At 42.3% G+C, this 25,110-nt stretch overlaps 1 protein-coding gene and 2 long non-coding RNA genes across 4 annotated transcripts in view; 2 read left to right on the forward strand and 1 right to left on the reverse strand.

Annotated features, from left to right (window-relative positions):
- LOC118312868 overlaps positions 1-6,157 on the forward strand; it is a 53,387-nt gene extending 47,230 nt beyond the window's left edge. The window contains exon 4 of the long non-coding RNA XR_004794336.2: positions 3,256-6,157. This is a non-coding gene — a long non-coding RNA (uncharacterized LOC118312868). The remainder of the gene's footprint in view (positions 1-3,255) is intronic.
- A 7,702-nt stretch (positions 6,158-13,859) lies between these two features.
- Positions 13,860-16,171, reverse strand: lsm6 (LSM6 homolog, U6 small nuclear RNA and mRNA degradation associated). 2 transcript variants are annotated; one of them, XM_035638308.1, is made up of 5 exons: positions 16,038-16,054; positions 15,895-15,965; positions 15,528-15,633; positions 15,294-15,407; positions 13,860-14,056 (listed from the first exon to the last, which is right to left on the reverse strand). In XM_035638308.1, exons 3-5 carry the CDS (start codon positions 15,619-15,621, stop codon positions 14,022-14,024), a joined length of 243 nt encoding a protein of 80 aa, XP_035494201.1. In that variant the 5' UTR covers positions 15,622-15,633; positions 15,895-15,965; positions 16,038-16,054; the 3' UTR covers positions 13,860-14,021. The 2 variants fall into 2 exon arrangements, with proteins under 2 accessions (XP_035494201.1, XP_035494200.1); XM_035638307.2 differs by lacking the exon at positions 15,895-15,965 and having other exon boundaries at positions 16,038-16,171.
- Positions 15,881-23,409, forward strand: LOC124850490. The gene is made up of 2 exons (XR_007031391.1): positions 15,881-16,161; positions 22,300-23,409. It is a non-coding gene; the product is annotated as an uncharacterized LOC124850490 (long non-coding RNA).
- The last annotated feature ends 1,701 nt before the right edge of the window (positions 23,410-25,110 follow it).

Raw genomic sequence — 25,110 nt, forward strand, 5'->3', positions numbered from 1 at the left:
CCGCTCCGAGACGAGTCGGCTCAAACAGGAATTTACTCTCCCGGCCTCTCACCTCCTTTCTCTTTCTCCCCCTGACACATAAACACAATCTCACGCTGAGTACTCAGCGCAGCTCGGCTCAAGGTGTTCGGACCCGCCGCTAATAACACCATCTAGAATTCACGCCCTCCAAATAGGTTAATGTGTTTCCGCCCAGAGGGCCCTATCTACCTCAACAGCAGAACTCTCTCTGCACTTCCATTAAGCTGGAACACTGCCGACTATTAGCTGCTTCGGTGTGTGTGTGTGTGTGTGTGTGTGTGTGTGTGTGTGTGTGTGTGTGTGTGTGTGTGTGTCGGGTCACAGAGGTGCTCTGTAGGGCACTGAGGGTGTCACTACCTGGAGCTGCGGCTGCGGCAGTGTGCTTGTGTTAACTGTTGGGAGGAGAAACAATGTTAGGGCCCCTGACAGCTTGTTAGAGGCGCCGCCATGTTGGAGCTGCCCCTGCTGCGTTGTGCGTTGGCACCATATATAGGAACATACACACACAGACACACGCTGTAAACACACACAGAAACACATTCTCTGTGGTCAACATGTGAGAAATGTACAATTCTAATCGGAGCGCAGCTTAAAGAATAGAAACACTAAATTTGCCCAATCGTCGTTAAAGAGAATTGCTGTTGCTTCCACGTATAATTAACGTCACGTTTGTTTTCTCTTTTTCTTCATACGTATTTTTTCTGTTTTTTCTCTTTGAAAGTTTTGGATTAGTCGACTTGATTAACCTACAAAAATCTACATAAGCTTTTAAAAAAGACCCTGTTATCAGTGGTCAATTTAATGATTTTAAATATCAACTAATTCTCAGTATCCATTACTTTTCACTTTGCATATGAAAGATAGAATGTCGAAGATAGTATTATACACACTGGGTACTGCAGACAGGAATTCAACCTCATTACAAAACAACACAAACTCACTGTTAAGAAATCTTTACTTTCCAAAATAATTTCTCCAGTACATTTAACATGGTTTTTTTATTATCATTCTGTCTGATATCAGGATTCAAACATCACCTTTTTGACTCAGATATGTTTGACTTCACCTACGGAAATACAACAGAATAATAGGGGCCATTATGAAACTGTAAATGACTGTTTGAGTCAGAAGGTGAAGGTTCATCACATTATTCAATGCAGGGCGAATCCCTGCTTCGGGACGCTGTCAATAGATTTGAGATCAAATTAATATTTATAGAAACATTATATTTTAAATGACAAATATTCAAAATCTTACTTAGATCTTGAATGACACCTTCTTCTGTTTCATCATATTTCACATAGTTTACATATTTCTAACAAATATTAGTTCAAAATGTTCATAACACTCGCTGAGTGTCACATAATTAATATGTGATGACAGACATGAGCGGTGTCATCAGGAGAGCGTTCACTGTAATGTTGTGCAATATAATATGAAATTTGAGGTCATATCTGATAGTTTTGCAATGTAACAGTACTTTTAGTTAATGGACAGTCTGTATTTAAGATCTGATCTGTTTTAAAACAAGGATTAACATGTTAAAAAATGTTATTTACTTTTAACTATACTTTTTTTAATTGTCAAACAGAAACATATCTATTCAAATCAACCTTTTTTTTGTCCTTGGTGTTTTTGTTCATGTCGCATTTGTAACTTCAAACGTATGTGAAATGGTCTTATGATTCCTGCACATATAATAAGTACACAAAAACAAATATGACATGCTGATATTATTCTTATTATGAATAGCTTTTTATTCCTGTCAGATTAAGTGTTTTTTAAAAATCTAAATGAACACGTTTCTCACCATCAGTGTGATGATCTGGCCTTGCGTTGTCTTACAACGCTCAAACATCTTAGCATCTTAGTGTGGAGTTATTTCACCGCCGGGCGCCGCAGGTGCTGAATGCTTTGTGTCATCCTGACCCCTAGTGGACGCCCTGTCCGTCCACTGGTGCACCACCACTCTTCCAGAAGTATCACGCAGAGGAAAGAAAGAAAGAAGTAGAAGGAAAACATCTATAAAAATTGTATACATTTTTGTTTAAATGAATAAATGATCTATTGAGATGTTTTGATTGCATTTCACAGGCAACACATGTCCTGAATTGTTTTACAGAAAGTATTCAAGCTAAAGCGCCTCAGGCCCTCAGCACTGGTCTGTCTATGAACATTTATTTGTACGTAAGGAAGCCATTATTCATGTTTCATATTCATGTTTGATGCCAGTGTCAATAATGGGCTGCTCAGATGTGAGCTAAATTGCTCTCAATTCTCTGAACTGCAGTTCAGCGCGTCTGCCTTTGACAACAATAACTCCGACACTGAATATGTATTAAAGCCTGAATAGTCCTCAGAGATGCAACGCGTATAGATATATATTTGATGACCGAGTTGACCGGCCCGTATCGCGGAGGGGGAAATGGATCTGGCCAACTTAGAGACAGTAGAACTAATTAAATGGATAAAAGATATATATGGACTCCTCAGCGTATGTAAAATTAATACCAGACCACAGAACTTCATCTCCTCAGCAGCTCCGAGCAGCTGCAGTGTGCTGAGGTATGACGGAGGACGGACGAGGCCGCGTTTGTGCATATATGTGTGTGAATGTGTATACATACGTATGCATATGCATCTTTTCCCGTGCACACATTCTTATTTTTGACACGAGTATGACAGTGCTCGTGTATATTTTATTTCCACATTTGCTTTCATCTGCATGTCATCTGTGCGTCCAATGGGGACGCTGCCTTTGAACGTGAATGGCCTTGCATTGTGTGGACAGAATAAGATTCATATATGAACAATTAAGAAACCCACCGTGAAATAAAATCGTATTTACAGAGACTTCTCCAAAGAGTCGTTCACATATATTGAATTTCATTATGTTGTATTTTGTTCCAGAAATTTCATCAAACCTTTAACCCATTTTTTTGACTGTTTGCTAAATGTGGAAAACCAGCAGTGTCTGTTTAAAGTATTTCTTTTTTCCCGTGTTGATTAATTTGATGATTTTGAATCATAAAAATGAATCAGGTGTCGTCTTTAAATAACTTGTCATGTCCAAGTTGGACTTCAATTCATCAATTATTGAAATTGGTCCAGATTTATTTTCTGTCAATTAACAAATCAGTAAATTGAATAATCATTATCATTTCAAGTCTCAAGTAAAGTACGTGATGGATGATTGATTTTTGATTGAGGATTTTTTATATCTCTCACACACAGACTGGCCCATGGCGGATCTGAGTTATTGTTCCTGAGAGAGCTGAAGAGCCTGTGGTCCGGCCCGTGCTGGGAATACACTGACCCACTTGGACTTTCCAGTGCCCTCACTTCCTCTTCCCCTGTCATCCAGTGAGACTTTGGACGAGGAGAGGAGATGGGAACGGTTCTGTACAAAGTTAGCTTTTATTAAGATGCAAGATTGTGCAGATCTCCAGCGACCGAGGCTGATGACGAAAGAGACAGATGAAGAATCAGATAATTATGTCTGTCATCTGTTTACAAGAGATCGAATCCCCTTATATCGTTCGCTTATCAATCACTCGTCCCCACGGACGTGCCAATGAAGGGGTGAGTGTACATTTGTGAGGTTGCAAAGTCGAGTGGACACAACAGCATCGACACCTGTTCAACGGAATTTAATTCAAACCCCCTCATAGGGACGCTGTTGAGGTTTTTTAAGTTTATTTATATTTCAGGTCAGGATTTTCAGTTAATGTTCACCTTAAAACATTAGAGTGGGATCTCCTGCGCAGTTTGTGGATAACTCAGATGACTTTACTCTTTACAAATGCACAAAAGCCTCACAGAACGTACAACAACATCGAACCTCGAGGTGAACGATGTACAACAGCGGACGACTACTGCGGCTTCCACTTCTGCAGATATCTGAGGCTGCAGACTGAGACTCAGTCACCAAAAACCGGACAGACAGATGAAGCCTGGAAAAACACATAGCCCAGTCTGATGATTCTTGATTTCTGCTGAGGCAAGTAGATGGTAGATGGTCACAAATTAGCTACAGCAGCATCAATCCATGGACCCAACCTGCGTTGTGTCGACAGTCCGGGCTCTTTGCTCACTCCGGGCCCCTTTAATACCGATCCATCAAGGTTTGAATGCCACAGCGTGTGTGAGTGTCACTGCCCACCATGTACGGGGCCACGATTTACCTTCTTCGAGTGGCAACAGCAGAGAAATGCACCAATGTCACAAATCAAAAGTCGCCCTCAAACTGGTTATGCGAACACGGCCATGTGGGGCAGAACGGGAAGTGCACAACACGAATGTGCAGCTAGTAAATCTGCAGAATTTATGTGGCGCAATCATGTGAACACGGACGCAAATCTCAAAGGAGAGTTTACAAACAAAAATCGAGGTGTTTTGAGAGCGAAGTTGTCCCCCACCCAGGATAAGTATGGTGTTTTTTAACAAAGTGCATCTTACAAATATAATAAATACGTGTAAACAAAATTACCCAAATGGAGGTTGCCAAAAAATGTTTTTGATAAATAGTTTGGAGCCAGAGAATGCAGTGCTTATAAGCACTGTTTTCAACAGTGTTCCCATCATTTTGTCTCCCCCCTGTGTCTTTTCCTACTATACGCAGTCTGTGCCTCTTGGAATATAATCGTAGGTGCCACAATTTACCAGTAGAGGGCGCAACAGAGAGCAGTCACTGAAACGGTCTCTCGAAGGAGGAGGAGGAGGCCCTGCCAACTTGCCTGGCCTTGACCATGCACTTGGGAAGCCATCATTTATTTTTGGAGCCCTAGGCTGCATGGCAGCTGTGAGACTGGCGGAGGGTGAGGGAGGTGGGAGGGTAAGGAGAGAGGAGAGATGCAAGGAGAAGGAGGGGAAGCGGGGCGACTTAACACCAGCGCCAGTGACACAAAAAGCATTGTCCTGATTTAATGGCTGTGAAGTCTTGCCTCCCCCTGGTCCAAGAAGCTGCTGATACTTAATTAGGACGAACACTCTTTCAAACACACACACAAACACACATCAAATGCCATGCGCACACACGCACACACACACACACACACACACACACACACACACACGCACACCTCAGCCCCGAGCGGCAAAGATGATTCAATCCAACTCCGCCATCGCAGGAGATGAGTTATGAAGACAGAGGGGTTTCTTGTTGTAGCCGCGGCACAACACATCCAGTCTTTTTCCAATATGGAGGCTGTAAAATTGTCACCGGGCTTTAATGTGAAGAGTTAAACCTGTGATGAGTCATCAAGTGTAAAATCAAACAGGCCCATGGCCTGTGATTAATGACTGCACGGGGAGTTGTAACCTAGTCTCGGTAATGACACGAGGGAAGAAAGAAAAAGCCAAAGAGCAGCGAGGGAGAATTCATCCTCAAATATGCTTTTTATGTGGTCTGGTATAATACTGTCAGAGGAGATGGTGACCAATATGACTAAATAAATTGTTATGATTTATGCATTTTGTATATATATAATTATTTTACCCAGTAACTGGTGAGAAACTCTGATGGCACAGTAGGATTTCAGTTATTTTAAAAAAAGGAAACTCCATCAATCTTTTAACCGCAGGGGCGATTGTCTTTAATCACACATATGTGCAGTAGTTTGTTTATTTATGATTCATACAAGGACAACGTATCTATTAACTCACGGCCTAATCTATTGATTACAAAGTTTGATATCAGATTTTCTTTTTTCGAAACAAATTTGATCTCGTTTTTACTGTTTGATTGAACGACCTTGTTCATGATGTGGAACATTGATTGACTGGTATTGACAGTGTGAGCCTCTCAGCAGCACAACGAGGAGCCGAAAGACGCCATTAATATGTATACGCACTGTATATAAGTAGACTTGTGGTAAAATCGCTGCTCATATCCTTTGAGTGCAGGACCCAAATGAGCACATGTCCTATTTGAACAGGTTTCTGTTTTTTTTAAAAGTGAGCCTGCTCATTCTTAATGTTAAACATAGCCACAAACTCAGAGTGAAATGCCGGATGAATATTTTACCGTCTCTTTACACAGAGAAATAAGGATACAAGACAAACTCATGTCGAAAGACCCACACAAATATATGCAAAAGTGTTTCTTCAATTGATTTACATCCAAATGTATTAAAATTCCCTTCTCCATTATCTGAAAATGCATATTTCCTCAATTATTCATCGCAAGGCATTGAAGCACCCAGGTCTTTTAAATTTTTTATTTCTGCTCAGCTTCAAACAGTAGATCTTGTAAAGGGGACCCAGTTTTGGGGTGTGGGAATTTGCTGCGGGGCGAAGCTGACAGGATTCTCAGTCTCGAGGCACCTCTCGCTTTTTCATTACAGCAAGGCAAAGGAACAAATCCAGGTCAATTAAAATAAGGAACAAGAGGGCTGAGTGGCTGGCTGTGAGCAGAACCACCGCCAATAACTGCCACAAGAGGGCACAAGGGCCTTACATATGTCTGAGGAAAATAATCATGTATAAAGCAGGGTACAGTACTGGGACCGGTCCAGATAATATACAGAAACATATAACTGTACACATTTAATGTGAAGGTTATATGAGCTCTTCCTAAGGAGGATAGTGCATCAATAGTCACGATTAACAAAACAAAATATGATGTAAGAATATGTTTCAAGTTGCACTCTGTAGGCCCAGTTAAGAGCAGTGACCCTTCCCTTTTTTTCGCTTCATAAAAGTCTGTCAAACGTCTCCCCCCCTTTTCCAGGTCCACTTCCTTTATATGGGTCTTCCTTATAAAAGTTGTTCCTCCATTTCTACTGGCGCCTTCTGCCAGAAATGTGTGTGCGTGCGTGCGTGCGTGCGTGCGTGTGTGCCAGAGAGCATCTCCACCTCGCCACTTTCCATGACGGCCGTTAAAAACTCTCAAAGTGACGTGCCCACGTAAAAGGCATCAGTGGCTAACCTGGGCAGTGTCACATTGAATTTAATGGCTTCTTGTTCCCCCACTGTTCTGTATGGGAAATCATATCTTGATGTGAAAGGTGCTCTCCCTCGTCTGCCTCATAATACGTTTGACGCAAATGCTCCCATACACTTTCTCCCCCTCTCTGCCACACACACACACACACACACACACACACACACAAACACACACACACACATAGTCTGAAGAGAGACTTAGCCCAGGCCCAACACTGAAAGGCTGTAATTGTGTTTATGACAGAGTCCTGACTCTGATACTGGCCCGAGTCCAGTGTGTGTGTGTGTGTGTGTGTGTTTGTGTGTGTGTGTGTTTGTGTGTGTGTGTGTGTGTGTGCGTGTGCGTGTGCGTGTGCGTGTGCGTGTGCGTGTGCGTGTGTGTGCGTGCATGTGTGCGTCTGCTTGTGATAGATTAGGTAGCTCACTGTGTGTTCCTGAGTGTTAGGTAAATGTGTGTGCGGTTGAGTCTGTAGCCTCCTTATGACCTCCCTGATGGCCGGAGATGGGCTCAAGTCATAACTCTTCTGTCTGGCTTTACCCTTGAGCAATATCACAGGCCCTCTAAGTGCAGTGAGTCAAACCACTGACGCTCCTCTCCACAACTGCGGACGCACAAACTGAAACACACATACAGAGGCATTCTGAGGCACCCTCAGTCAGACACCCTGACGGCCTTCGATGCCAACTTAAGAGCAGAGAAGGGCCATGAAAGCATAATTCCTGTAAATCACATCATGGTTCTGATTGTCATAGTTTCACCATCAGCTCCATTGCTTATAATACTATTGTACTCACCACAGTAATAATAATAATACAGTGAAGAAGCATGAGTGGCTGGACAAATAGATTTAAAAAATCGCCATTAGATTCAAACCACTTTGAGTTTAAGCTGTAATTAGGTGCACCTAAGTGGCAACCCACTGTGAGGTCAGCCATTGGTTTGTGAACTGCTGTTTTGAAGCCTCCAGTTTAGCATTTTGACAAGTACCATGTTTTTTTAAAACCAGATGTGACTATACTGTATTTGAAGGATCAGGGGTGGGGGTCTGACTGATAGTTCATCCACTGTACGTCCACCAACACCTGCAACCGTGCACCTATTGGTGCACCGTGCATACTCTACTTTATCTGCTATTTTGTCTAAATGCACCGTGATTAACAAAATGAACATCATGCCGTACTGAAGAAGACTTGAAACTATAGAGATTGAGATCATAAACTCCTCAGGGAAATGTTTAATGACGTTATAAGTCAAGTGAGAAGCAGAGTCTCTTTCTCATCGACTTCTGTAGGAACAGACTTCTTTTTGTAACCAGGGGAGTCGCCCTCTGCTGGTCATCCCAGAGAACGCAGGTTTTAAGCTATTCCGCATTGCCATAGTCTTTACATTGGTAATATTTCATCATTGCACAGAAACACACACACCGCTGCCAACTGTGTGGGATGTAATGGGTGTTTTGACAGCAGAAGGTGTATAGGTAATCATTTTTACCATTCATCTTTGTTCTCTCTTTGGCAAGGATGGTGTGTTGTCAGACTTCAGCAGTTAACCCATTGAGTGCACCTTTGTGCTTAAGCACCTGGAATGATGGTCAAAATTACATAAATGAGATCCCAGTTACAATAAATTTACATGCAGCAGCTACAGAGCAAGTATGTGGCTCATTAGCTACTAACTGCTCCAACATGTCCAGGAGCTCGTCGCTGACTTTGTCCTTCATGTGGTTCGCTGTGTCGATATTGCTTTTTTTTGCTGACAAACAACCGTCTCTTTTCTCTCAGAGTGGAAAAGGTGAAGCGAAACAAATCAAGTCTGAACTGAAACTGTAGGGGCTGAGGAGAGCTGCACAATTAGGTGATAATGAATGAAAAATATTGACCATAGCGGCTATAAATTTCTTTTGGTTGGCCCTCAACAAAAAACCTTTGAAAGGGGATACTCATTTCTTTTTAGTGCTCAGCTTTTAGACGTCTATTTAAAGGACTGCAGCCTAAAAGCCTTTGCACTGTAGTATCCGAGGGCCAAGGTTCATGCCTTGGCCGCAGACTGCCGCGCAAACACTTCCACTTCCTCCACATCTGATCCGGTGACACGCCGGCCGCCTGTGGCCGTTAGTCTGAGAGGAAACAACAACTAGAGGCTCCTGCAATACCACTATTACAATTTTGGGTGCTCGCCAGCCACGCTTGGGATTACCTAGCGCGGCGGACAAATTGGCAATCGGAACGCCAGCGTAACGGAGGCTAATTGCCTGAGTGCAGGGCTAGTTTATATTTCATGCAAATCTCATGTGCATGGTCGTGAGACTTGGCTGACAAATAGGACAGGCAATAGTCATTCTGAGGCGCAAGGGCAGTGGGACAAAAGGCTCTTTGAATCCGACTCTTTATCTCACGCATTGCTCACCGGCATTGATTACCTCGTTCTCGTGGTGATCAAGTGCTTGTCACGGGATTTTACGCAAACATGATTTGTTTGTAGGACAGAGGCATGTCCAAGACAAGCCTGGAAAACAAACTGCAAGTCGATTGCAGGTCTTTTTGGTCTCTGAATACTGATGGCATGACTCCTACAGAGCTTTGATGAGATGGGGCCTGCTCATCTGGACGTTAGTACCTATTCTTCATCAGCAGAAGGAGTTTGTGTAGTTGTCCGGCTGTCATATGTCTATTGTAAATGTTTCAAATGTTCTTTTCCCTCAGCAATTTCAAGACTTTTTGTCCACGTCATTTAGAAAGTTGAGTTTCAGTTTGATGTTAGCTTTCAACACTGGAACCTGTAGTTGATGAGACAGTCTCTCCTCATGTTGTAGTAGCCGCTCCGGTGCTTTCAGTCATATAGGAATATTCTTTGTCAAATCTTCCTTTTTGAAAACTAGATCTTGGACTTGAGTCTTCTCTGAGCATTTTCTACCAGTTGAAATATATTTATTTTAATTTATATTTATATATTAAGAAAATATCTTCCTTATAACAATAAAATTACTTAAATTACATTTTGGAAAACAGAAGTTGACTGAAGATGCAACACTTCACCCCACACTGAAACCTGTAACATAGCCAGTAGGTATGATGCTGTAGGTTTAGACTAGTGATGTAAAATAGAATCGACAAATCCACTTTTGCCTTGTCGAGAAGAATAGTGATGATGTGCTTTGTATTCACTTCCATCCATCGTATTGTGGCACAAGTGGGTCAGGTCAATAAAACAATGTGGTGAACATGTAGTAAGATTTCAAGCGAACGTGTTTCCAAAATAGACCCTGCTGTGGCGTGACAGCTGGAGAGCCTTTCGGGAGTCAAGGTTCAAGGGCTCATGTGGAGCATGTTGCCGTGCCATGAAAGAGTGTCCCCGCCTGGTGTCTATACGTCTGTTACTGTTCAAAGTATTGGATCCATGTGCAACACGTAACTGGGCAAATGTCCTGCTCTCTGGCCTCCTGTACCTACTAATGCTCCCCCAACCTCACCATCTGCATCACGCTGCCATTCGGAGCCAAGATAAATCACGAAAAGCCCCTGTCCGTGCTTCCAGATAAGAAGGTCAGGGGTCGCATTTCTGGCCAAGGTCGACTCTCCTCGGGGCTAAATAAAGAGCCTAGGGGTCGCAGGCCAGCGCAGGCCCTCACACTCAATTAGGATCAAAACAACAATCAAACTTGACAACGTCGAGCAGGGAAACCGTCCGGATCAAAAAGTCGGCCACGCTCAGGAACGTACATTTTCATCCTGATACATTTTAAGGGGACCAAACCGACGACCGGATTAATAGACAAACAAGGAAGGGGTTCACATCATTAATCACTATCAGCTGTTTGCTACATTAGCCTGCCATTGTTAAGCCGTTTCTAAGGTATTTTGTTTATTCTGTGCTAACCGTTCAGGACCTGTGACCTAGCCAGTGGAATGCGGGAACGTGGACTCAGTGTGGGAGGTCACGGCCATCGTTTACATCCTAAACACGTGACAGGGCTGTCGGGCCGAGGTTAATGCTGGTCAAGTTCACACAGGACAGAACAGATCCCTGTACACTGTGAGGAGAGACATCTGTTATTTAGAAAATTGTTGCTTGCGTCTGCACATACAGACAGGCAGGGGATACAGTGGCAGTGTAATGCAGTGCGAGAAATGTGATCTTTGTTTGACTTTTAACCACCAGAGTCAGAGACCAAATGGTCTTTTATTTTTTTTTTTGAAACTGCAATTTGTGCTGGTTTTGTGTTGCATCGTACCGCAAGATATATTCTCCAACCCTGTACACGAACCTTTATATCATTTTGCATATATGCACGCACGCGATGAATTCATTCAGCATGAGGTGGTTCAGCTTGATACTTCTGAACATGTACATGTAGTGCAACAAGAAAAGAAGAAAAAAAGAGGATGGAGGAAAAAAAAGACTTGAATGTGTAGTAGACTCTATGTCAACCCTGGCAAATAAATTCATGTGAAAAGATCCACAGTGAATAGATTTGCATAGAAGACAGAAATGTGTCCTCCAAATGAGAGCATGGCACAGGCGAACACTGAAAAACACAGATTTTTCAGGTTGTCCTTGTCATCCTTTGATCCCTTGTGAAAAGGCTAGACAGTCATGCTGCAGTGATCAGTCAGGGCCAAAGTCATACTCCACTCCCCCCCTCGTCCCTCCCTCCTTCCCTGCCTCCCTCGCTCCTGTGTCTCTACTGTAGTTTTGTCGCTCTGGCAGCTGGTGGTGCTGTAAGACTTGAGTCTTCCCTTTGCCTTTTTCTCCTATACATAACAAGGCTGTCACCTATTCTATCCTCCTTTGTCCTCTCCCCTCCATCACTCACCTCCATACGTCAACGCTGAGCCACTGCAGCATCCTCCGCCAGCCCCTGAGCCAGTCTGCTTTGATGGGGTGAGTGGGGACCAGTGTCCTGCACGGACTGAGCCAGACAAGAGGAGGAAAAAAAGCATCTTGGACAAAAAGAACAAAAAGGTGCGAAATTAAAAGAGCTGGATTTTTGTTCTTTCTCACATTCATAAGGCACCTTACTTTAATGATTCAAAAGGGAGAGGAAAATGTGGGTTTGCACAGAGGTTGTGAGGCAAAGATCAATACTCAGATGTTGACACGGACATGGACATGCAAAATGAGACAGTGGCTACATCAGTTCACAGTGGTGGTTTTTTGTTTGTTTTTTTTAAAGCGCATGGTTCAATTCCACGATGTCTGCCACTAGGTCATTTGTGTGAATGGTATTAATTGGGTTCCCGACGAGGCCACACAGCCAGCGGCTCAGTTATGATTCCAGTGGGTAAATATTTGCCTGTACTAACCCTCACTAGGTGCCATAATGATTCTTTGTGTGTTGCTCTGTGTACAATGTGTGTCTGTGTACACATCACTCAGTGCCTGTCTGCCTGTGCATGTGTGTGTGTGTGTGTGTGTGCGTTGCAGCTCAACCCCCCCCCCCCCCCAACATTCCCTCTCTACAGCTGCAGCTCGGCAGAGTTTGATCAATAACGTGTCCTTCATTCTCAAGTCAGGCCTGACCTTGGCAGCCTTTTGTCTCTTTCCAGGGGCCAGAGTGCGCATGTACAGGTTGGAAAACAAGGCTCTAAAAAAGATCCAACCCTTGGAAGGAAAATAATTCCCCTCACTGCCTCCACACTACAGCATACTCATTAAGAGCCTAATGAATCATATATTTATAGCGTTCTTATCTTAGCGTAATGAGGCGATGTCACTTTTGAACTCATTTGCTAGATTATCACAGGCCAGGCCGAAATGGAATAACTTTTCAATTCCTTGCATATGCCGCTGTGTTCATTCCCGTGCCAATCCAAGCCGGGTTTAAGGGAACAAAGAGGACGTATGTGCAAGTCACAGATGTCGAAAGAGGTAAGCTGTGTGTTCTGAGACATTCAAAAGCACTAAAACATGGAGGACTGCTGCACATGGCAGTGGGAGTTCATGTGTTACATCCGTTTGCGTGTTAATGCAGCCCGACAAAACCTGCAGGTGGAACCATTTATAGATTAGTCCTGCAGTCACACTCCTTGTGTTAATGGATTTCCTTTGTACTGTACATATGGAATGTGTCCATAATGTAGCACCGAAAACAAGCAACAAGTTACCCTTCTATACACGGTTGGTCCATCAAGCAGCCATGTGCACTCAATGATTTACTCGACTGGACACCAACAAAGTTCAGACGCAGGCACAGCAATGGATTGAGGCAAACACCCCATCACTACAAAGCTCTCCAGCGGTGTCATCGCACGGAGCTGTAGGAATATTCTCAGCAACACCGCTCATGTTCAGTTCAAACACAAGAAAGCCAGAGGTAAAAGATACATGAGGATCAAAAGGTGTTTCGGTCACAAATTTTGTTTTTTAATGTGGAAGATTACTTGAGGAAAGTTTTGAGTAAAAGCTTTGTTCAGATTTCTTTTTGATCATCAAATTACTCGTAATGATGTGTACATTTGTACATGGGCAGTGCAGTAATTGGTTTCTGCAGGCCAGTTGTATCAAGATCAATTACAAAACATATTATGTTCTAATCCTTTAAAAGCCTTGTGGTAAAAGAAAAAAGTGGTAGAATTGGGCATCTTTGTCTGCTCCAGGGATAAACTTTGAGTGATTTAGAAAAAGAGAGAAAACTTTTTTTTCTTTCCCTTTGCTACAGTCCCACTGGCACTGGAGAAGCCTGATGGACATTATTCAAGAATTAAATCACAAGATATCACAATACAAACTCACAAGAATTAATGTCTTTCAAAATGATGTTTGATGAAATGATACTGTTACTTCAAAGCCTGCATTTACATAGAGTTGAGAGAAGGAAAAAAAGATGAGTTTCTATAGTTTCCCTTGAGATGTCAGCACCAAAATGTATAAATAATATTCACCAAATCAGACATAGATCAAAACTCAGGATTTATTAACATATTCCATTTTACAAAAACAAACATTCTTCAGGACCTTAGGCTTTACAGAACCAAAACCATAAGAACACAGGACTGGTTGTCTACTGATGCATCAAATACTGGAAAATAAAAAGGAAAACACAAAATCTTCTCCACTACACTTTCCTCTTCTGGGTGCTGATGTACAGAACTATATGAAGAGAAGAAAAGGGAGAAGAAAACGCATTAAAATGTGTAGTTTTAATGAATGACATAACATCTGGGACCCAAGGCCAAGCAGACGTTTCCTGAAATGTCGTTTTATGTTTTATGGTCATTTTATGCACCAAATGAAAATGTCTCAGCTTACAGCAGACTTCAGTGTAGTGTGATCTCAGTAACAACTGGTGGAAAAAAGATTGTGATTGTTGTGAAACACTTGGTGTCAAATGATTAGTTCATAAGTGAGAGTGTAAAAAGAGCAGTCAGGGGCAAAATAGCTTATTAGTCACTATAACTCAACATCACTTGTCCAAACTAAATACAGTCCAGTCAAATAAGTCATTGATTTTTCTTTTGTTTTTTTAATAGACACGTGAAAATGGATATTTATTCATTGACAATCTGGCTACAATTCATATGGAAATGCTTGTTGGTTGTGAAAGCGATGTTCTTTACAGCTGCCTTTTTTTAATGTTTAACAAGAGGCCAGTGTTAGAAACTGTAGGTGTAAACTGCAACATACTTAGTTAAAGGGGGACGTCACCATGATCAATCCTTTTGGGCTGATCAATAGCAAAATAAAAATCTGCTTAAATAATAGCTCTGTTTCATTTGGTATGATATTGTTTGCCGAGTAAATAGAATATGGAGAAATATTCCACCACGTCACTTTGCCAATTTGAAGTTATCAATGTCAGACAGCATTTTCCAATATCTGAATGCCGACACACAATAACCTGTTCTCTTGTGGAGAACCAAACCCTACACGCGTGTGTTGGATATACACTACATTAAACATCTGCGTCGCCACGCTTTTCTCAGAGACGGAGTCTGTAGACCTCACACCTTGTGGGTCCTCTAATAACTGTTTAGCACACACTGATGTGTGTCCCTATTAGATTTCGCTGCAATAACAACAGATTTTTAGGTCTTTGTTAGTAACTACGCGAGTAATGGATACGCTGCTCACATGAATATGTGAATAAGGGGCGTCTGTTTGAAACTAAGGCCGGACAAATCGTTATAGTCCTCAAAGTTTTTTTCGGAAGTTTTGAAATACTACGTGCAAATGAGGTTTTGAGAGAATGTACTGCGTATTTACAAAGAGGAGTAAAGTGATACAAGACTCAACCGTTATAATGTATGACGACGTGTGTGTGCGTGTGTGTGTGTGTGTGTGTTTGTGATATAGGAAACCTGAAAATAAATCAATAGGACCATCTTACCATTGTTTCCTCTTAGAAAAGCATCTCCATACTTGTTCTTGAGCTGCCCATTGACATACTCCTCCGTCTGCTCGATGGCGATGTTCATGTAACCGTCCAGGCAGGCCAGGACACCTGCAGACATTAACACAGCGATGATCATCATGATAACACATTCCTACGTGTTCACGTTTTTCTAAAATACCATTATGGACACAGGTGGATAGGTTGTGACATGCCAGGCAGCTGCATCACCTCTGTAGTCGACGCCGGAGTTCAGTTTGACGACCACGGGTCTCCCGATGATCTGCTTCAGGAAGTCGCTCGGCGTCTGTTTTCTCAGACTCATCTTGACGTTGATCTGAGGGAGATGAACATTTTAATTCCAACTAGCTACATTAGCATCACGCCAGCTAACGAGCACCGGACCAACTGGCGCCGATTAGCACTACTGGCGTTCGTTCGTTTGAACAAACCGGAGGTTCCTTGACGGGGAACACCGAGTGCACCAATGTTTATATTTCACCAAACGCCAACACGGTGATACAAAGTAACTGTGCGCGTGGGTAGCGTTAGCCGCTAGCAAACTAGCTAGTAGCTAACTGCAAACACTTGTACGTACTTAATGATGTGAGTGCGTCGTTATACTCGTAGTTACTCTTCGTACGTTTAGTGGAATCAACGCGAACGGAACTGCAAATGTAAATGTTGTTTTTCAGTATTAGTTATGAGCAGAAGCGGCATGTTTAGTAGCATCTCACTCACCCGATGGACGTTATCGAAACGATTGTACTCGACATGGACCAATCAGAGGAGAGTACCGTACGGCGGCCGAGTGAGGACAAAAAGATCCGAGCGCGAGAACAGCGGCCAAACAAAGACACTGGAGGTATGTTGAGGTTTGGGACTGTGACGTGCTTCATTGTGAAAGCACATAATAATAATAATAATCACCATCATGATCATCATCATAATTTTTATTGATAAACTTTATCTAGTTTGCACAGTTGATGGATATAATGCAACACAGCAGAAACGTTTTTGATGAAACAATAACATAACGTTGAAAATAAATAGCAGGTTAAGACGGGGATGAAACAGCCATCAGGTAAAAAAAAAGAAGCAGTGTAATAAATCAATAAAATAGAATTAAGACAACAGACAGAAGTAATCAACAGGAGCACATGTGCTGTATCAATGCAGGTAGAAAAGCAGAGAGATATCGGGGCCTATGTTGCTACCTAAAATAAGACATGAGAAGATAAGATTGTGTTAAATCCATGTCTGATGTCTGGTGATGTTCTGAAGTTGTCTTATTATCACCAAATCTTTTGAATATATCAAAACAAACAAAATAATTGATCCCATGCACTCACAAGTCCTAATAGCTTAATCCTCTGTGCCATAGCTTTCCATTGTTGTCCAAAAACTGTAAAGAAAGACGCATCAGTGCACCAGTCTTTTTCCTAGAGTGACCATTTTCCTCACTTAGATGTATATGGGCACAGTATTTTATTTTGAGTGGAACCCACTCCCACTGTCCTGCTGCTGTAAAAAAAAAACTCAGCTGAGCATCAAATCTGTGCCAATGAGAAATGTACTCTCTATTACTATTTGTGTAACAGTTTCAGTATTTAATCTTTTTGTATTAGTAACATAATTTTAAAGATTTACATGCTCTATAGGAACACACAGGGTTCAGGCTTAGTGCCATTCACCCGCTCCCTGCCTTGATGTACCTTCATCAATACAATTCCTGGAATGCATTGCTATCAAAGATCTACGTGTTTATGTGTCACATAATCTTTGGGAGGAATTTGTGACTGTGTTCTTGTGCTATGCAGAGTTTTTACTGCCTCCTTGGACCTGGGCAAACGTTTACAGTATAGTGTTTAAAATTGGCTGCTCCTCGACAGTGAACTTGTAGCCGTGCACCAGATGTACATCACTGGGTCATTGTCTGGTCTGCCAACAAAGAGGCAGAGCAGTATCTGGATCTCAATGCAGACTGTATTTTTTTTTCAAGCAAAAAAAATTCAAACATTTTGATGGTTCCAGTTTGAAGAATCAGAGTTTGTCTTTGTCATATATGACAGTTTACTGAATATTTTGAGGGTGTCTTCTGTTGCTTGAATGACAAGTGACATCAATACAGCACCTTAACAATCACACAAAACTAAAGAAAAAGTGGTATCTTGTTCTTAGTCATTGAAAATGAAAGAAAGACACAAAGAGAGCACTGTATCTTAATTTCCCCAACTATTAGACCCAACTTTGATTAACAGAGCCCTACTAATTCTCATTTGTAGGATTGTTTGCAAACTCTAAATGATTAAACATAAATTACATTACATATAAATCATAATGCTGCATTAGCAATTAATACTGTGTGTATGCTACCTGAAGGTGAGTTTAGTGCCCTTATTGAACTGTATATATATTGTTTTCCTATAAATAGGTGTTATTATAATAGGGTATAAGTAAGTTAGTAAGTATAATTTTAAAAATGTATTACAGCTTTGTCGTGGTTTAAAATAGTTATAGAGGTTACAGATCTTTTCTTTATTCTATTCTGCTTTAGCTATAGTATGTTGTGAAGGATTAGAGAGAGTCTTCCATCTGACAAAACTCCGGTTGCTGGGTGCATGACCCAAACACTGCACAGCTTGGGAGGTACATGAAAAATGGTGTAGGGGGGGAAATAGGGATGAAATGGTGAGGTGAAAGATAGAAGAGTATAGGGGGAGGGAGGATGTGCAAGTACGTGTTAACAGAGACAGAGAGGTTGCGAGACAGAGAGCGAGGGGGAGAGAGACGGAGAGAGAAAGAGGGATTGTGAGAGGTGGAATCATAAAGTACTTCTTGTGTGTCTAGACAGGTTGCTTGTTAGCAGGGCATGGCTAGCCCTGTGGAGGCTAGAGGTTAATTTGGTATCTGCTGCTGTGTTAAACTAAGGTCAGTACTACAAGTCCTTAAGTCATAAACAAGAGTGGTTAAGAGCCATGTATACACCTAGGCACCAGTTAATGAATATTCAATGAAGATTGTTTTCCCCCTTGTCCCCTGTTTCCTTCGTTGTGGCTTGCTTCGACAGAAATTTTGGAAAGAATAAAAAAAAACATAGTTTATCTCTGTGGTCTTAAAAAATGACCTCTGCATACTTACATTTCCTTGTCCTTTTTTATCATAATACATGGCCTCAGTCTTCATAGAAAGTGTATCTTTCGCTATTTTAAAATGTGTCACACTAATTATGCAGCTTTGTCCCTGACTGCACCAAATGTAACTACCCATGATTTCATCGCTTGCAATAATAAAACCAATATATGTAATAATAATGTGACAATAAAGTTATAAAGTTTGCAGTAAAAATGAAATTTAAACTTACGACCAAGGCTATATCCTCGCTGGCATTATTTGCAGATGTTTTTAATTTGCTACCTGCTAAGTGGTCAGAGAATATGTTTGAACTGAGTGCTCACAAATGGGGCATCGTGGTAACCATGGGCCCTGAAATAAGTGTGTTATGCTGGAAACCTGCAGAAAATCCACAGGCGATAGATAATGATTCAGCTGAAATGGGGGTTAATTGTAAACATTGACACTGGTCTGAAAATATCGTCAAGATCACATCCCATTTCACGACAGGTTACATATCAGTGATGGCCACACATTTTGCTGTCTATACATTATTTAGAATTTAAGTGCATAGGAGTACATGTCTAAAATGCGAAGCATTTTTACAGTCTCTGTAATAGCAGCTAGATACAGTACATCAGCATCTATAGGCTCTGTTTTTGCTTCCAGTTTCCCTCTTATGTGACTTCATTACTATAAGGAATTTGGCTAACTTACTTGTATACCAGTTTATTTCATTTGTAGACCTCACTATTTTAAAAGTCACGAGTGACCTCATTATTTTGGTTTTATGACTCCCCAACTTTACTGTTTTGGTTCATTCTCCTTGCTCTCGTTGGCAGTGTGTACAGTTACAACAGGCAACAGTTTTTTAGAAAAATATGTACCCAGCACCAAAAGCAGACATTCACAGTAACTAGCTCTTGAATATAGAGGAGCATTTAATAACAAATGAGACAAATATCTTCCCCAGGAATAGGTGGAGACCAAAAAAGAGCAAAAGGAGAATAATTATTGGACTTCAATTCATCAGGTGGCCGGAGACATAACTCGAAATTAATGACAATGTCTGTTTAATGTGAAAATAAGCAACTGCTGCTAACAAGCTAAGAAATCTGAATTCATGAAACATCATGTAAATCATCATCTTAACCATCAATATCTGGGCAAATACTGAGCGACCTGTCTTCAAAAATGCTCTGAGCATCCAGGACAAGAGTGGTCAGAAAGCACAAAAGTGTTGCTGTCAATTGAGAGACAAATCCTGTCTCCATCTTCTGACCCCTTAACGCCAAGGGGCAGGCTAGTGAAATGGACAGATTATGGTGACGGGAAAGGCTATTGTAAGTGGGGAATGGGGAACTGGACCAAAATAGGGGCTCAAGGTGAGTGGGAGTTAGAAGGAGGAGGCACATCCCTCTTGTATCCAAAAGAAATATGCAGGATGGAAGTGGAGGTGGGGGTCTGCAGTGCAGGATGAGGGGAAAGTCTAGACAGCATTGACCCTTCTAAACCCAGGTTTTCGCTTCAGGTCAAGCTTGATATCGAGAAGATAATGGAAAAGCTTGGGGGAGTTTTCAAATAAAAAAACAGATTGGTAGACAGAGTATCTCCAGTCTTGCTTCTATGTAATCCCTAACTGTATGGAGGTAATAGCTTGGAAGTGATGGGAAACCTTTCTCCCACCAAAAAGGGGCCAGGAGACCTTAGCTGCATGGCTTGATGCTTGGATCTGTTGCCCTTGTAGCAACAAGGGTTGTTTTAGACGGCTCACTTGCCTGCCCTCTGTTCGTCTAACTGTACAGCAGCTCAGGTGCTACCTCCAAACAGGTGGCCAGATCTTCAAATCAGCTACATATTCCCCAACAGGGAATAACCTGTAGGTGCAGCACAATAAAAGATGAAAATGTATAAGCTGTGGTGAATTACTCACGAAGGGAGGGCAACGAGTGTCCCTGCGCTTTGGGTTTTGCTCCCTAGTATTTCTGTGCCAATGACAACTTCCACTTAATGACTCAGTTGTGAGCACTGACAGTTGACAGCGGTTGGCTGGCCTGGGGCCCCCGTGCTGAGAGAGGGGGTGGCGCGAGGCAGACGAGGTGGGATGTAATCACTCCCTGTAATTTGGAGGAAATCACAGTCAAGATGAAAGCCCCCCTCTTGTTCTGACTCTCCACAGCCACTGAGCTCCGCTGCTTGCAAAAGCCTGAAAAGAGAGGTTCAGAGAACCAGTTCTCCGTGGTTGGTGTCCCCCAGGGGTTAGTACTGGGACCATCTCAAGTCAGCTACAGCCCTGGAGCCATGTTCTTTCCCCAAGGAGCGGCACTGCAGACAGACAGTCAGACTGCTCCTCCTGTGCTGTGTGGCCCCTGCACAGCCAGCCAGGGCACAACTCTCCTGAGATCGTCCTTAGTGGAAAGAGAGCTCAGTGGAGTTTGTGTTGAGGGCTCTCCTTGTATCTGGCTGTCTTTCTCGCTGACAGCCTGCCATGTCACCTTATCCTATCCCACTTCCCCTCAATATCTAAATCGGGGGCAAGCAGGGAATGTATTTTGGAAACCCCACATCCAGTTTTTCCTTTTCTCAGATTAAGGAAGGAAAAAGAGCATTTTTACAATTATCTATTTTCAGTAATATGACAAGCTTGTGGCTTGTGAATAGGTTTGCCTCGAAGCACCCTGCCATAGAAATAATTATGTGCCCAGTAACTAATAATTACACTTTGTTAACCTGAGCATTCTTTTTTTGTCTAAATGTCAATTTCACAAGAAAATTTGTCTCAAGCCATGAGCAAATTACTCAGTTTTGTCACACAACACTATCCCACCAAGTTGTCAAAGAGACACTGTAGTGGTTTTGCTTGATAGATGGTGAATGGTGCTTATACAAGGAGCCACTCCAGTGCGCCCATAAATATGCATCGTGACATTTGGAACAAAGCCGCTCGTCCTCTCTTTCCTGATGAGCTCTGCCTGCATACTATAACATATTGCCATACTGTCACACCTTGTGTTTCATAGCCAATCTCTCTGTTCATCAACTTGGCAGATAACCTCTAGATGCTGACAGATGATATGGGGGTTGGCATTAGGGCTCTATTGTATGCAAAACCAGGATGCAATTTTCCAACAGCGATGCTTACACAAGTTATTAATAATTAATCCTTATTTTTTGTATGGGATGTATAGTTATATACATATTTAAAAGGAAGGTTATTTTAACAATCTTGTTTTTCCAGACAGTTTGGAAAAAGTTAATTAAAATGTCCCTATTGATAAACAACAGGTCAGGTTGAGGACATGTTCTCACTTTAACAGACCATAGTAATGCAAGTGCAGAAGAATGCTCCCTGTTCTAACTGTAGCAACAAGAACATAGCTGGCCTCTTTCTCCAAACACCTCATTGCTTTAGAAAGGAATAAATATCCAAGACAGCCAGGAGCAGTTCCTTTCAAATCCCCCCCCCCCCCCCCCCCCCCCCCCCCCCCCACACACACGCATTTCTCTTTCTCTCTCTCTCTCTCTCATTCTCTCTCTCTCTCTCTCTTTTTCTCTCTCTCTCTCTCTCTCTCTCTCTCTCTCTCTCTCTCTCTCTCTCTCTCTCTCTCTCTCTCTCTCTGTCATTTGACCAGCAGTGCTTCCTGCCACTGAGGACCTGTGACTCAACAGCCAGAATACAGCAACGTTCTCTAGCCCACCCTCTTGAATATTCATAGAAACAAGAGAACTGAAGCTCAGGCCCTTCCATCTTGTATCCATCCACATTTATATAAAAGAGCAAGTGTGTATGTGATACAGGGGGGTACAAGCTAGTACTACATATCTAAACGGGTGCTGTGAGAGGGGGCATGGGGGCTGTTTTACACTAATTTCTTTATCCCTTTCACAGGAGTGCCATGTTACAAGAGAATTCCTGAGGCGAGCCAATGGCCCGATAAATCTGCCGGAGCCTCTCTCTCAATTTGTCTCCATGGAATGTCAGCTGGCAAGCGCCCAGACACTGAGAACCTCTTTTCACAATGCGCCAATCTAACAGACGAGATCCCATGTTGGAGCTACAGCACAAGGACTGGCATGGATAAATTGCCACGTGCCTTATCTAGGTCTCTTTATGTCTAGCTGTCTGAGGTCTTGTTCCTCACGCGGCCACGGAGGCCACTTCCTCCAAGACCTGGCTGTTAACCTGAGCGGCTGAGTGGATGACATTGACAAAATGCCGGTGTCACCAAAGAGGACCCTGTGATATGACACAGATGCTGTGTCAACTCGTCTTACTCCGTATGACCCACAGTGTGAACAGAAATTGTCCTGCTTGGTGTCGTTCATCACTGTGCGGCACAGTCTCCCAGATAGTTCGGTCCAGGTGGTGGAATGGCAGAGTGGGAGAACAGACCATGTTTGTGTGAAGATGCAACAACTTTTTTTTTTACTTTCTCTCTCCTTCCCTCCCTCCTCCTCTTCAAACAGACTGCTGTAGCACTCTTTGTACTGTATTTAAAGGTTGTAGGTTAGCAAACAACAAGATGCCTTCCCACCTGTACCCCGAAATGAGTCATGAGCCATGAATGAATTCATCCATTTATTTATGTATATTATTTTCAGGAAAACACAAACACACATGCACAGATTAGTAGGAGTGGAGTATTTATCAAGATATCAAGTAATAATTACTGATTTAATGTCTACGACAACAATTTATTATTATTATTCAACATTATCTTGTTAGCTAACAATGGAAATAAGTTGATGATATATACTGTATGTACAGTATGATATGTCCATATCATATAGTTCAGTAGTGACCCACAAATATGCACACAGACTCAGATTACTGGATCTTGTCCTCAAGTTACATTGCAGTGCAATTAGATTATGACCATTTCTATGTTTGTTTTGTGGAATAACAATGTGGAAATATGGGCATTTAAAAATATCTTTTTTTTTTTAAACAGAAACTACCAAATGATGTAGGACAAGATTAAAACCCAAATGAATATCACCCTATCCTCCTCCACAACTCAGATATTTCAACACAGCCAACCACACAAGCGTATTTAAGGGGTTCATGTTACTGCATGACAGTTGGCATGACTGTAAAAAAAAAGGCATGTGCCAAGTGGCGCTGCCAATTCTCAGCATGGCTGGTTTTAATATTTTAATGTGTTTCATTACAACAGTATGGGCCAGATAGCCTTTCTGACGTCCTGACAATTGTCTACAAATGAACAAGATTACATGACAAGCCCTGAATGACAGAGATACCCACTGCTGCCTACCCCAGCCTCTTATCTGATGGTAGCCTAGCAACAGATCCCTGACCTGGCTTTGACCTCCACCCGATAAGGTCAACACCTGAAGGCTCTCCCATTGGAGCGCTGGCTGAGAGAGAGGTGGAGCTTGGGGATGTAGGGAGACAAAGGACTCACAGAGCAAGGGCAGCCTCCTCTGCATACAGTTCCCTGCTGACGAAAAAATGTTTGTACAAAAGCTTGCCAGACCTCTTCATGTGCAATCGTTATACCTGTGAGTGCGTGTGCGCGCGCGTGTGTGTGTGTGTGTGTGTGTGTGTGTGTGTGTGTGTGTGTTCCTCAGAGGCAAGCCAATCAAGACTGGTCAGAGAGTGAAAGCGCTTGCCAGTGCAGTATAGCCCTTAACAAATACAGACAGCGGAGTCTTATTTTACATAGGGTCAAAATATACCCCCCCCCCCCCCAAAAAAAGCATCAATGCATGGAAAAACAGCAGCTGTAACTGGTCATAATGAAAACTATTGTGGTGACAAATAGAAGAGAGGCATTATGAAAGAGGTACAGTGTGTGAAGTTAATCGACCAGAGCAGCCCACCCGGATAGACATCCCCACTTTGCTATCATTTTGTGTGCAAACACACATACAAACCTTCTTGGTTTTAGCAGCAGTGATACAGGAGTTAATCCAAATTGTGATAGTGGCAATATCCTATTAGACCATGGCAATAAAATCAAGCTGAGACTGGTAACACATTACAGATATCCGAACATGTTCAGCACGCTCCATTACAATATGAAATGACATTAATCAGCAGGGGCCCTCTTAACACACACACAGAGGCATAAAACAAACATGCAAATCATACAGACACATATTCACAAGCTTAAAGTACAGCTAAAAAGAAATTATTCAGGTGCTGAAGTGCCCTTGCAGTCGTTGATATCATTCAAAATCATAAAAAGAATATATTGCTGGCCTGTAGCTGGATAAATTCAAACAAAGTCTAAAGAAAAAAAGATCGTCAAGCACCTAAGGGCAGAGAAAAAGACAAATGAATAACACTTTTTGAGAGCAGATTGTTTTAGAGCTGTGTTTGCAAGGGGTGTATGTCAGTGAACAGCTCACTGCTTCCTTTCAGTTTTTTACTCAATTTTTAATTAAACAGGGCTCAAACTAAGTTTAAATTGTAAGTCTCTCTTTTTCTCTGATGTGCTGTGTTGGCACTGCTCTGATGATCATTCAGCCTGTCAGGTTTGGCACTGCAAGCTAAAATAACTCTTGTCCCTCAGTCTAAGGACCTTCACTTCCCTCCAGGGCCTTTTGCAAGACCTCTGCCCCAGTTCACCCTGGGCAACCTAGGCTCCTCCTCTGTGCATGTGTGTGGCTTTGTGTGTGTTTGCACTGTCTCCGTACTGCGGGTAACTGTTGAAGGTCAGAGGGCAGGAAGTTG

This window comes from Scophthalmus maximus, chromosome 8 (genome assembly GCF_022379125.1).
Source record: "Scophthalmus maximus strain ysfricsl-2021 chromosome 8, ASM2237912v1, whole genome shotgun sequence".
NCBI lineage: Eukaryota > Metazoa > Chordata > Actinopteri > Pleuronectiformes > Scophthalmidae > Scophthalmus > Scophthalmus maximus.

Excerpts from the sequence above, each read along its gene's own strand:
- lsm6 (XM_035638307.2), bottom strand. The coding sequence starts at position 15,621 with ATGAGTCTGAGAAAACAGACGCCGAGCGACTTCCTGAAGCAGATCATC. Across the intron at positions 15,408-15,527 it reads CTCCGGCGTCGACTACAGAG|GTGTCCTGGCCTGCCTGGAC; the intron begins GTGATGCAGCTG and ends TAATGTCTGCAG. Across the intron at positions 14,057-15,293 it reads TTTTCTAAGAGGAAACAATG|TTCTGTACATCAGCACCCAG; the intron begins GTAAGATGGTCC and ends CTCTTCATATAG.